This window comes from Bufo bufo, chromosome 2 (assembly GCF_905171765.1).
Source record: "Bufo bufo chromosome 2, aBufBuf1.1, whole genome shotgun sequence".
In the NCBI taxonomy this organism is placed as follows: domain Eukaryota; kingdom Metazoa; phylum Chordata; class Amphibia; order Anura; family Bufonidae; genus Bufo; species Bufo bufo.
In genome coordinates, this window is record NC_053390.1 from 788,568,570 (window position 1) to 788,582,500 (window position 13,931).

General features: G+C 43.8%; 1 protein-coding gene across 2 annotated transcripts in view; it reads right to left on the reverse strand.

Moving 5' to 3' along the window:
• The window catches only part of NSD2 (nuclear receptor binding SET domain protein 2), a 98,065-nt gene that overhangs the window by 27,952 nt on the left and 56,182 nt on the right, over positions 1 to 13,931 (reverse strand). Inside the window, exons 10-16 of one of the 2 annotated variants that reach the window (XM_040419220.1) lie at positions 13,779 to 13,897; positions 11,041 to 11,136; positions 9,526 to 9,649; positions 7,417 to 7,617; positions 7,134 to 7,313; positions 3,051 to 3,207; positions 1,964 to 2,169 (exon numbers count right to left, since the gene is read on the reverse strand). In XM_040419220.1, the coding sequence (XP_040275154.1) occupies positions 1,964 to 2,169; positions 3,051 to 3,207; positions 7,134 to 7,313; positions 7,417 to 7,617; positions 9,526 to 9,649; positions 11,041 to 11,136; positions 13,779 to 13,897 (1,083 nt within the window). Of the gene's footprint in view, positions 1 to 1,963; positions 2,170 to 3,050; positions 3,208 to 7,133; positions 7,314 to 7,416; positions 7,618 to 9,525; positions 9,650 to 11,040; positions 11,137 to 13,778; positions 13,901 to 13,931 lie in introns of both variants that reach the window. The other variant, XM_040419219.1, reaches the window with a different exon arrangement.

Below are 13,931 nucleotides of genomic sequence, written 5' to 3' on the forward strand. Positions count from 1 at the left end.
GCAAGCACCCTGTACACACACACAGCTCTGCTACATTGCTGCAAGCACCCTGTACACACACAGCTCTGCTACATTGCTGCAAGCACCCTGTACACACACAGCTCTGCTACATTGCAGCAAGCACCCTGTACACACACAGCTCTGCTACATTGCAGCAAGCACCCTGTACACACACAGCTCTGCTACATTGCTGCAAGCACCCTGTACACACACAGCTCTGCTACATTGCTGCAAGCACCCTGTACACACACAGCTCTGCTACATTGCTGCAAGCACCCTGCACACACACACACAGCTCTGCTACATTGCTGCAAGCACCCTGTACACACACACAGCTCTGCTACATTGCTGCAAGCACCCTGTACACACACAGCTCTGCTACATTGCTGCAAGTACCCTGTACACACACAGCTCTGCTACATTGCTGCAAGCACCCTGTACACACACAGCTCTGCTACATTGCTGCAAGCACCCTGTACACACACAGCTTTGCTACATTGCTGCAAGCACACTGTACACACACAGCTCTGCTACATGCAATACTATACCACCCCCCCGGACGGACTTGTCAGGAGACAGGGAGCCGCAGAGCAGGAAGCCTGGCAGGGACTCGGTGACAGTCTGTGACTCATTCGATTCTTTTAACTAATAAACTCAGACGATTCTCTGAGTCCCTGCGACTCCTCCCCCTGTGCTGTGAGTCAGTGCTGGACTCCTGGCTGCCTCTGATTGGTTGGACGGCAGGGAAGGGCGGGGCTAGCTTCCACTGTCGGCTCCTATTACACTGCCTGCTGCCGCCCGGCCTGTTACTGAGGTTGTGAGTACAGAGAGGGAGAGGATCGCATAGGAATATTACTATTACAGTGAGCGGGGCCCGGTGTTATGTTATTCTGGGGCGGGCCCCCATCCCGGCCGGGCCCTCGGACCATGTCCGAAGTGCCCGACCGGTCAGTCCGCCCCTGGCCCGGGCTGTCTCTGTTGATAATTCGGGCGTCCTGGCACTGCAGCGCTCGCCATACCCGGCGTATAAGACGACCCCCCACTCTAGAAAATATTTTCTAGGGCTCAAAAGTCGTCTTATACGCCGGTATATACGGTACTACTCGTGATATTAATAAGATATTTCTCTCGGTATATAGCCAAGAGTTCCCATACTGTGGGAATATATAGTGTTAGGTGCCTCCATAATGCTGATTATTCTCTTAGCAAAGATGCATATTGTTAATGGAAGATCTGACATTATTTGAAAAGAGGACTAAACCCTTGGAAAGTTATTTTCCCTAGTCTGATTGTCGAGCTGAATATTTAATCATATTAATATCATATATTTTTGATTAGTCATAGGAAAACAGAGTCAAGGGATAACAGTTAATTTTCCTGTAAATCCATGTTTTATTGTTATAGCCTGTTTGATAACAGAAGATCCTAAGTTTCTCTTGGTATACGAGTCTGTTTGACACTGGTTGTCATAAATCAATAAATCATACTGTGCTGATCAGATAGGGGTGTGTGAACACCACCGTGTGGTACATTTTGGGTATTACGTTGTAACTTCATCATTTGTTTTGCAGTTGTATTGTTTTTATATTCTTTGTTTTTATAATAAACGATTATATATTTTGCATATACAATTGTCCCTTTGTTTCACTGCTTGCACAAATCAAATTAAGATACTTGATAAAAAGAACTTAGAGGCGTTTTTTATGTCCGCCTGAAGGATAATATAATTTTATATTTTTTTATCCTCTCTTTTATATGAAGATTCTTTTTCATATAGAAGATATATGACAGTCCCCCGATGGCTAGCGAGAAATAACTGAGAGCTCTCATACACTTAGGCTATGTTTATATATGGCAGATTTGTTGCAGATTTTTGTTGCAGATGCCAAAAGGGGGAGATGGCAACCATGTACAGTGCATTACCAGATTTGCGCACTGGATTTAGCCCCTTTTTAAAACTCACCATTTTTGAAGACTTTGCCTATGGATTTAACTCCATGATGTTTGCTGCCACGATCCCCCTCCATGTACGGAAATATCCGCGCATGGTGCGTCCAGTAATAGTCTTTGGAGCCAAAAAAGTAAACTGGGAACTCTCCAATTTCATGTTTCATTTTTTGGATATTTGGAGGGATGTTTTTCGGGTGACGTACTTCTGCAGGCCACCATCTACGTGAAAGAAAAGGCAATTAACACACAAACACTCCACTTAAAGGAGCTATGGAAACTTCTATACAGTAAGGGAACCTGACCTACATTAGAGAATTGCTCAGGTAACTCTGTAGGGGAGACAAGCTATGAGAGGGATCACATCCAAATGAATGGTTGTCCAAATAACAGTAAAGTAAATGGGTATTGATTTTGATCAATTTTGCTGTTCTTATCACTTCCATTCAGTGTTTTAAGGGGTTCTCTAAGCTTTTTAAGAAAATCATGGAATCTTCTCACCTGTGGAAGAAAGTTAGTTTCCTCAGTACTAAGTTCCTCAGGTGTGTACGGACCAGAACCGCTCCGGAGTCTACCTTTTTCAGCTTCATATACGTATATACATATGCATAAATGCAGCTGAAGAGGAAGACTTGGGAACACATCTGTACTTCTTCTAAAAAAGCCTGGAGAAGCCATTTACCTTGGTGGCTGTTGCATATTAACAATAAAGGGGTTCTCTCAACATTTTTATTGATGACCCATCATCAGGATTGGACATCGATATCAGGTCGACGGGGGGGGGGGGGGGGGGACGGGGGGGGGGGGGGCGCGGTCTGACGCTCGGCACGCCCGCCCGTTCAGCTGGATGAAGAGTGTATAGGAAGGAGCCGTCCCATTGAAGTGAATGGGACGGCTTCTTGTAATTACACCGGCTCACCGCTGCGATGTCGAGTGTGGTCTTCTCTTCAACCAGCTGATCGTCGGGGGCTCCGGGTGTCCGACCCCCACAGATCTGATATTGATGACCTATCCTAGAGGATAGGTTATCCATAAAAATATCTTGGGGAAAACCCCTTTGACGCCCCTTTTTTACTGGACACTGGAGGACTGCACATTCACACCTGTAGTTGCCTAGTTTCACCCAAATAATGTCCTGATATCGCGGCTTCTTCCCTGCTCTACAGTCATTGCAAAACCAGCTGCCGTCTGGCATTTCAATATTCAAGCAGTCAGGATGAAAAGCAGCAGGGCAGGATTCGCAGCACAGCAGACTTCCACCTGAAGGAAAAAACAAAAAAGGAGGCAGCTACATTACAGAAGTTTCACAATTTTCTAAAATTACCATTCCATTACTTGTAATGTTTCTGTGGCCTAAACTGCGCCTCTGCACTACTCCTCGGCCCAGCGGCAGACACAGAAAAAGCTGTTTGTATGTAGTGTTGCCAGTGCCTGCTGTGTCCCTACTGTGGGCAAGCACAAAACGCTTAGGGCTGTTTCACACTTGCGTTGTGGCATTCCGGTTTTGAGATCCGGCAGAGGATCCTAAAACCTGGCCAAAACAATTCAGTCTGGCCCTTTTCATTGTCAATGGGGACAAAACTGATCAGGATGCATTCCATACCATTTTGCTGCGTTTTTTTTGGACTGGACATAAAACCACTGCAAGCTGTGGTTTTGTGTCCGGTCTACGAAAAGGGACAAACGGGATCTGGCAGCAAAATCAATGTAAGGCAACGATACCGGATCAGTTTTTTTTTTTTCCAGATCTGAAAAAAACGGATCCATTACCCATTGACTTACAATGATTTTGGTGTCGGATCCAGTTTGCTCCATTTCGATGCAACACAACAGCATCCTAATGAAATGTGCATTAGCCCATTGTTTGGGACCAAATCCATAGCATGCAAACTGCAAAACTGTGGCAGGGTCAGCCACAGATTTCTGCCAGATTATACGGACAATATACATTGGGTTTTTCCACTGCGTATTTTAACATCTAAACATCCCCTGAAAAGGGACTTTTGGGAGTCAAATATTGACTGATTGAGGGCCTGACTTCTGACATCCCTGCTGTTGGAAGGGGCCAAGGTAACTGAAGTCTCATTCCAAGCACAGTGCCGTACGTATTACAGTGGCTATTCTTTGTATTGCAACTCAACTTTGCTGCACAAAACCCATGTGACCTGATGGACATGAGGTTATAGCCCGAGGAAGAGGCCACAGCACTCATGCCACAGCCCCTTCCAACAGCTGACTGATCGGGGAACCAGGATACTGATGACCTACACTGAGGATGCCTTATTGATATTGAAATCTTGAAAAAAAACAAAAAACTTTAGGCCCCTTGCAGACGAGCGTGTCCGGATTAGGTCCGGATGCGTCCCGGTGCATTGTGGCAAACCCGCGCGAGTAGGTACCCAATTGCAGTCAGTTTTGACTGTGATTGCGTTCCGATGTTCAGTTTTTATCGCGCGGGTGCAATGTGTTTTGCACGCGCGTGATAAAAGACCGACTGTGGTACCCAGACCCGAACTTCTTCACAGAAGTTCAGGTTTGGGTTAGGTGTTGTGTAGATTGTATTATTTCCCCTTATAACATGGTTCCCCTTATAACAAGGGAAAATAGCATTCTGAATACAGAATGCATAGTAAAATAGGGCTGGAGGGGTTAAAAAAAATAATAATAATAATTTAACTCACCTTATTCACTTGTTTGCGCAGCCGGCATCTCTTCTGTCTTCATCTGTGAGCAATAGGACCTTTGATGACATCACTGCGTTCATCATATGGTCTATCACATGATCCATCACCATGGTGATGGATCATGTGATGAACGCAGTGACGTCATCAAAGGTCCTATTGCTCACAGATGAAGACAGAACAGATGCCGGCTGCGCGAACAAGTGGATTAAGGACAGTTAAAATGTATTTATTTTTTAACCCCTCCAGCGCTATTTTACTTTGCATTCTGTATTCAGACTGCTATTATCTTCCCTTACAACCATGTTATAAGGGGAAAGAATAATGATCGGGTCCCCATCCCGATAGTCTCCTAGCAACCGTGCGTGAAAAATCGCACTGCATCCGCACTTGCTTGCGATTCTCACGCAACCCCATTCATTTCTATGGGGCCCGCGTTACGTGAAAAATGCACAAAGAGGACCATGCTGCGATTTTCACTCACACAAGTGATGCGTGAAAATCACCGCTCATGTGCGCAGCCCCATAGAAATGAATGGGTCCGGATTCAGTGCGGGTGCAATGCGTTCACATCACGCATTGCACCCGCGCGGAATACTCGCCCGTGTGAAAGGGGCCTTAGGCTACTTTCCCACTAGCGTTTACATTTTCCGGTATTGAGATGCGGCAAAGGATCTCAATACCAGAGAAAAACGCTTCAGTTTTGTCCCCATTCATTGTTAATGGGGACAAAACTAAACAGAACGCTCCAAAATGCATTCCGTTCCGTTCTCATACTGGAAAGCAAACCACAGCATGCTGCGGTTTTATTTCCGTCATGGAATGCGGAGCAAAACAGATCAGGCATGACCCGCAATGCAAGTAAATGGGGACGGATCCGTTTTCTCTGACACAATCTGCAACAATAGAAAAGGGATCCTTGTAGCGATGTTTTCACCTGGAAAGATGTTTGTTTGTAAACTATCCTGAAAAACCTCAATAAAAATCATTTTGAAAGAAAAAAGGACCCGTCCCCCACTGACTTTCAATGGAGTTCATGACGGATCTGTCTTGGCTATGTTAAACATACCGTAATACAAACGGATCCGTTCATAACGGATGCAGATGGTTGTATTATCAGTAACGGAAACGTTTTTTGCTGATCCCTTCCAGATCAGGCAAAAACGCAAATGTGAAAGCAGCCTTAAACGGCTTGTATAAACCTGTTAGCTTTAAAAACGAGTCTTAGCAGGAGGTATGAAGTGTTTTTCTGTGATGGAAGGTCTGGTCTAACCGTCCACAACCATCAGTGGTGGCATAGAGCCAAATACGTAGAAAATAAGATGATAAATTTGAAAATACACACTGCAATTATAAGAAAGTCAACTAATCCTGTTTTACTGAGATTAACCCTACTGTCGGCCCCCCTCACCTAGAGAAATTGTTTTCTCCTTGTAAACAGGGGGCGCTGCATGCTGTGCTGAAATTAATAAATAATCATGTTCTTATAAGCTACAGGCAACATAGTCAAAATTCATATGTTAATTCTAATAGTCATTACAAAATAGGAGCATGGGATAGCACTATGTTCAGACTCCCACGCAGCATGCAGTACAGACTTCAATATCCAGGTCATTACTGTGGCAGAGCAGTATAAGTCTGGGGCTACATGGCGATCTCGTCAGTGACACTCATTGCGCTGTATGGCAGTGCAGCCACTGAACTGAATGTGGTCCCATGAAGACTCGCAAGCTGCTGCAATCCCCGCAGGGACCCCACACCGTTCAATGGCTCCACTTCTACACAGCGATCTTTGGACGTTTGACAGGTGTCCGACCAGGACTGCTGAGTAGCCTTAGGCTACTTTCACACCTGCGTTAGGTGCGGATCCGTCTGGTATCTGCACAGACGGATCCGCACCTATAATGCAAACAATTGTATCCGTTCAGAACGGATCCGTTTGCATTACCATGAACAAAACAAAATGCAAACGGATCCGTTTTGACTTACATTGAAAGTCAATGGGAGGCGGAACAGTTTTCAATTGCACCATATTGTGTCAGTGAAAACGGATCCGCCCCCATTGACTTACATTGTAAGTCAGGACGGATCCGTTTGGCTCCGCACCGTCAGGTGGACATCAAAACGCTGCAAGCAGCGTTTTGGTGTCCGCCTCCAGAGCGGAATGGAGGCTGAACGGAGGCAAACTGATGCATTCTGAACGGATCATTATCCATTCAGAATACATTGGGGCTAAACTGATCCGTTTTGGGCCTCTTGTGAGAGCCCTGAAACGGATCTCACAAGCGGACCCAGAAACTGCAGTGTGAAAGTAGCCTTAGCCTAAAACATGCAAAACCATTTCATCCATGGCGTGTAGCAGCTCGTAGCATGTCACAATTGTGGATATCGGTTTGCATTTTCAAGGAGACCTAAATCTAAAGAGTTTCATAAAATTATTTTAAAAAAAATGAATAGAAAAAAAAAAAAAAAAAAAAAAAGGGAAGAAGAAAACCTATTACCTACCTTTGGAGCACACAAAACACCAGCACACGTTGACATGGGCATGGTTGCTCTTGCCCTTCACCGCAACAAAGTGAGCAGAACAGATGATGCTGGAAGGACTGAGCAATGTGCATCCTGCAGATACACAAGTGTCTCCTCCATGGTAAGCAACTGGACAGCGCACACATCTTATCAATTTACCTACAAAACATCAAAAACAGCTTCACTATCAGATACAACACTACGAGCCTGTATACGGCACAGACTGCTTGTAGCTTCGTGAAGAGGAAGGGTATATACCTACCCTTGACTGTCCTGGCATTTGAATGGCTAGGAATAAGGCAGCTGGCACAGTGATGGAGCGGGCAGCGGAATCCCTTCCCATCAAATGTTGCATTCGGATACTGGCGTAAACAGGACTCATGGTAAAATTTGCCACAGTTAGAGGCACTGCAGCGCTTCACATCTGCATCCTTTTCTTTGCATACAAAACATGAATGGATGCCTGCAAGGGAAAGTTGACAAAAAAAGACTCCTTGAGGACTGGGCGAAGGGCTCATTCACAAGAACGCATTTTCTTTCAGTGTCCGTTCCTTCTGCGGCCGTATGTGAAACTTTTCATTTCAATGGGTCCGCAAAAAAATAAAATAGAAACGGAAGTTACTCCGTGTGCATTCCGTTTCCGTACGTCCGTATTTCTGTTCCGCAAAAAAATAGAACATGTCCTATTATTGTCTGCATTAAGGACAAGCATAGTACTGTTCTATCGGGGGCCAGCTGTTCCGTTCCGCGAAATATGGAATGAACACGGACGGCATCTGTATTTTTTGCGGACCGCAAAATACATACAGTCGTGTGCATGAGCCCTAATTCTGACATTGAAGACCAGAACGTTTATCTTTTTCTCTCTTTGCACTGCAGTCATTAGGAATTCAAATCGAATTCGAGGCTTTGTTTTTTGTTGGACAAGTGTATGTATTTATTTTGGCAAAAATGATGCTATAAATTTATTTGTTGTGAAGATACCAAATATGAACATAATTTATGCCATGAGGCTTTTAAATTTAATAGTTTACTTCATTGCAAAAAAATTTAAGAAAATAATAAAAATTATACATATCTCAATCCCAAATGGAAATTTTTATTTCATTATAGATTTTTTTTGATCTACAAAACATACTTATAAAATATCTACTATATGGTAGTAAATTAGCCTGTGTATTAATAGCACATGGCCAGTTTTTGGCTATAACCACGAAGGCCCCTCCAGGGTCCATCACAGCAGCCTATGTCTACGGACTTTCTTTGAAACTTTACACTGCTCGCTTGGAGGGCCGATCAAAAACAAAGAAGCACAAGTGCTTAGCAGAGCGCTTCTGTCTCTTAGGCTTTAGAGGTTGGCGGGTCTCAGCACGGGGATCCCCAAAGATCAAAACGTCTGACTTCTTTCACTATGGCGCTTTTTTTTTTTCCTTCCAATGACAGGTACCCTTTCACTGTGTTACTGAATAGTCCAATGTAAATAGACTGTATGCAGTCAGCTCCCTCTAGTGGCAGCCAGCATCTTTTCGATTATAAAAAGGTTTAGCAATTTTGTTCAATTGGTCTAATATGATGCATAACTTTAAAGAGGTTCCCCCACCTCAACTACTTATCCCCAAGATAAGTGTCTGATCGATGGAGCCTCAACAGTTTGGGACTCCCACCAATCACAAGAATGAGGTGCCGGAGTAACTGGAAGGGAATGACGTGGCAGCCATGCATGTGAACTACCGTTTATTCAACTCAATACGGGTCTACCAATGAAAACAGTACAGAGCATCGGCAGAGCCACAGACCTGAAAGGAGAGGTCAGACCCCACCAACCAGATACTTATCACCCTATCCTGTGGATAGAAGATAAGTTCTTTTGCTTTGAAATTCTGTTGCCCTTGGTTGCATCCACCTTCTGCACACCACTTAGGTGGTCACCCATATGCCGTTTTCATCACCTGCATCAGTCCCAGAACTGTCAATGTTGTTTCGGCACCTGTGTGGATGCATAAGCACTGCTAGCACGGTATGTCTGCTGTGCAGGTGAAGTAGAGCTAATCAGACCAACTGCAGCCTTCAATTGTCCTTTATTTCACGCCACTAAAATGACTCAGAGGTATATATGTATGACCAACAGTCACACAGCCTGCCCATGATTCTGAAGGGAAACCCAGAAGTGAACAGATCGCATGAGGAGATGAAAATTAGACAAGTATAAGTTATCTTGGTTTAGTGGAAGGGGTCCCTTTAAATCTATGCAACCATCCAAGGTTTTGCAATGAACCACTATGAAATCATAAAAAACACAATTTTTCTACTTTTAATTCGGATGTCGGCGCTGAATGCGTTTGCTGTGGACGATTTATCTCTGGCCTCCTACCTGATGTGCATTCTTCACATTGAAAAGGGCCATTCGGCCTTTCTGAGAGTCCAAGACACGATAAATGGAAAGCAGAGCAGCACAGGCCTTCACACAACAGCAGATCCCCTGCTTTTTCACAGAGCTGGAAAACACACAAGGTAGAATCATGTAAAAAAACAAAAAACACAATCTGCTCAAATTAGATGACTACAGGAAAGTAGGATATTCAGGTTAAAGTTGGCATGCACAACCTGCGGCCCTCCAGCTGTTGCAAAACTACAACTCCCAGCATGCCCGAACAGCCTACAGTTATCAGCAGCCTACAGCAGGGCATTGTGGGAGTTGTAGTTTTACAACAGCTGGAGGGCCGCAGTTTGAGGATGCCTAGGGTGAACTGTGTTCACTTTGTGCCAGTCATCTAATAAGGCTACTTTCACATCTGTGTTTTTGCTGGATCCATCATGGATCAGCAAAAACGGTTCCATTAGGATAAAACAACTGGTTGCATCCGTTATGAACGGATCCGGTTGTATGATGTCTAAAATAGCAATGACGGATCCGGCACTAAAACCATTGTAAGTCAATGGGGGACGGATCAGTTTTCTTTTGTGACCGAGAAAACGGATCCGGCACCATTGACTTACATTGTGTTTCATGCCGGATCAGTCTTGGTCCGCATCCCATGACTGCTTGCAGCGTTTTTCTGTCAGTCATGGGAAGGCAACCAAATAGAAAGCATTCTGGTGCACTCCGTTGCGCCCGCTCTGTCCCTATTGACAATGAATGGAGACAAAACTGAAGCGTTTTCCTCCGGTATCGAGATCGTATGACGGAACTCAAAACTGGAAAGGAAAAGCGCAGACGTAAAAATTGTAGCCTAAACCTTCTCTCTAAATTACTATAAGGTCTTAAACACTTGTTTAAGCCACATTCTAATCAGTAAGATACAAATTGAGCTATAATGAGTGTTTAGCTATAATGAGTGTCAGAGATCAGGAGCCCGTCAGGTGAGCTGCCTGACGGAAAAGAAAGAATTCAGAACCAGCTACTAGATAAACTCAAAGCTGTGCAGGGAAAACAGCTCATCATTTTTTATGAAGACCAATTTAAAAAATTTTGCACAGTGCAATAATATCGAAAAATGGCACCAAAGGTGTATATAGCCTCAAATACAAAGATTTGGGCCAAAAATCACAGATGTATAGTAGTCTTCAAATTGTGGTCCTCCAGCATGCTGGGGGTTGTAGTCTGGAGTGCAACAGATAGGAGATAACTGATTTTGTGAAAACTAAGGCCACTTTTATACCGGGAAAACAATAAACCCCCAGTACATAAGTTAGCCTGACCCTGGGGCAGGTGAAGACTGAAGATGAGGAAACTGACTGTACGTGTCACCAGAAAAATAGATTTTTATCCTCATGACTTGACCCAAAGTGAGATCTTGTCGTTGCATCCACTGAACTGCCCCTCAGAAGAGACAAGGACACCCAATGTTAACTGAGGGCAGTGAAACGTATAGCTGTCATGTATTACCAGACACACGAGTTCCTTCTTTGCTCTTTCGGACTTTTTGCACAGCAACGATTCATCCGCGCTCTCTGAAGGCGACTCTGACCTCTCATCAGACACCTATGATAGAAGCAGGTTCCACTTTAGAAAAGCATTGGATCGAGGCCGTCAGCTTTATGGGAACACTTTCTATATTCGTGATCCGGGCTCATCCCCTTAGCAAACACCCACATGTAGTTTTACGTGGATGATAAAAGGTGTTCATCTTTTAGCGCCCTTTTTTTTTATGGCGCTGCGCGGAGGTTCATGCAGCCACAGGTCGGGTGCACCAAGAAGAGGAAGGCAAGAATGTTTTTCATTTACCATTATGGCGTTCTCAGTCTCTATACAAACAGTGCTCAATGAGATAATAAAAAAAGAAAACAACAATAATAATAATAATAATTACATGCCCCACCAAAGCATTTGAAGCACTGGTCCTGAAGCATTAGGTAAGGTGTCAGACCGTGGAACCCCAACCAATCATGAGAACGGGAGGCCTGAGCTCCCCATCTGAATGAAGGGGCAGACATGCATTCAACTCTATGAGGCTGTCAGAGATAATGGAGCACAAGTGCTTGGTCCTCTCCAGCAGCCCTACAGAACTGAATGGAACAGTATTTAAAGGCTATGTACACCTTCTGGGGTATTTTTTTTTTAATGATTGCATTTTACTCATTTGGGACTAAAAAATTTTTTTTCAATTAGTCTTTATTAAAAATATTGAGCCATTTTGTCACAAATGGTAAACAGTTTTTCGAGCTCTGTGAATTGTACTTTTTACTTTCACTTTGTGCCATCATCTAATAATCTTTGGGGTCATTTATTAAGTAGAAATACACCTATTAGGCGTATTTCTCGCGCAGATTGCTGCCACTTTTGTCCACTCACACCAGCGCTAAAAAAGTGGGCGTGGCGGGCTGGCAGGCCCGTCTCATTCATCATTTTCTACTCCCGTTTTAAGCGTAGAAAAAAAGTCTAAATGTAAGCCATCGAGGAAGCTGTCTTACATTTAGAAGCGGCAGTGGATCCGCTGAAGTTATGGAGAGGCCAGCACCTCTACATAACTCCGGCAGAACCACCGCCAGTCTAAAACACCGGTCTTAATAAAATGTGCCCCTTTATCCCTAAATTACTATAAAAGGTCATAAACACGTTTTTTTTTTTTAACCGGATCATTTTTATTGTATAAACGTAATAAACACGTATTTAAGCCACATCCTTATCAGTAAGATAAGAACTGAGCTATAATGAGTGTTTATACAGTCAGAGATCAGGAGCCTGTCAGCTGAGATGCCGGACAGAACAGAGTGAAAATTCAGATCCTGCTACTAGATCTGCAGAAGGACAGTGGTTCAAAATTTTTAAAAGAGCAATTGAAGATTTGGCTCAAAATGAGTACAATGCAATAAAAAAAATTTGTCCCCAAAGGTTTACATAGTCTGAGTTGTTGTATTGGGTCAACCCCGTTAAAGCAGGTTCGCATGGCAGATCTTTGACAAGGACATCTTCCGTATTAGGCTAAATGCACCCGATCAGGACTGCGTGCGGATTTTCAGCATGGATTTGCATGTTGAAAATCCGCACCGTAGGTCATGTACACTGCATTCTATGAGAATTTGAAAATTCTCAATGCACACGATGCTGATTTTTTTCCATGTGGATTTTGACCTGCGGTGCGGATTTTAAAATCCACAGCATGTCAATTTATTTTATTGTTCCTGCCCGGATTTTCTCCACTAACTTATTAAAAGCCGCATCAATTGATGCAGATTGACCACACGGATTTGCCTGCGAACACCTGTGGATTCTCCGCCCCATGAATCCTGAACGTGTGCATGTACCCTTAAAGTCCATGTCAAAAACGTCTTAACATGAGCCTCAGATTGTTTTTATGTTTTAAAAGTATTTATTGGTGTTATTGCAAGGAATTACAAAGTATGCATAGGAATACAAAAAAAAAAAGGAACATGCATATTAAAAACAGTGTTAAAGCCAAAAATTAAAAAGCAAAGAAACCAAGTCTTCAAGAGGTCATCCTTATATGCTCATATGGACAAAACGTATGTCAGAATGAGCCATTAAAAACAATCTATGCTGTACTTCATACGGCGCAGATTCTTCTGTGATTGTCTTCTGGAAGTTCTCAAAAAAGGTCTAGGCAGTTGACATTCCAGCTGATCCAAAGAAATGGTTATTAGATATTCTGGAAGATTCACAGCTTGATAGCTCTAGTGTCTTGGGCATTCAGAAAATACTACGGGCGAGCTAGGAACATAATTACAGCTTATTGGAATAAACCAGGCCCCGCAACATTACCACAATTTATTTCCAAAATGAACGGGATCATCAGATTTACTTGAAACGAAATAGCATTTTGAAAAATGGATACGGCATACAGTACGAAGGCGCTGAGGCCTGGTCATCAGAAGCAGAAACCGGCGGCGAGGACTGGAGCTGCAGCACTGGAAATGGCGCAGGACTGTGTGTGGAGTATATGTTATTATTTGATCACATTTGGGGGCACTGGGTGAGCTTTCTTTTAAAACTCGTAAACCTCTAAGCAGAGGGATTACAATAAACGGCAGGCAGCTTCCATCTTTCCCTGATGCAATGGTTGCCAATGGGAAATAGTGAGGTTGCCACCAGTTACTGCCATATAGCCCCAGCCTAAAATCGATATTACACAGTAGTCTTCATACAATTCACAGGAGGGCCTGTACCTCGTTCTCGATCATCGACACAGGAGATGAACTCTTGCTCGCACCCAACGTGACCGAGGCCAAGTCAGAATTGCGGCTCCTCTTCTTCAGTGGCTTACAGGCATCGGAGAGGTGGTGCACTGCTGTAAAAACAAGGTCTTCACTTACTGCTCT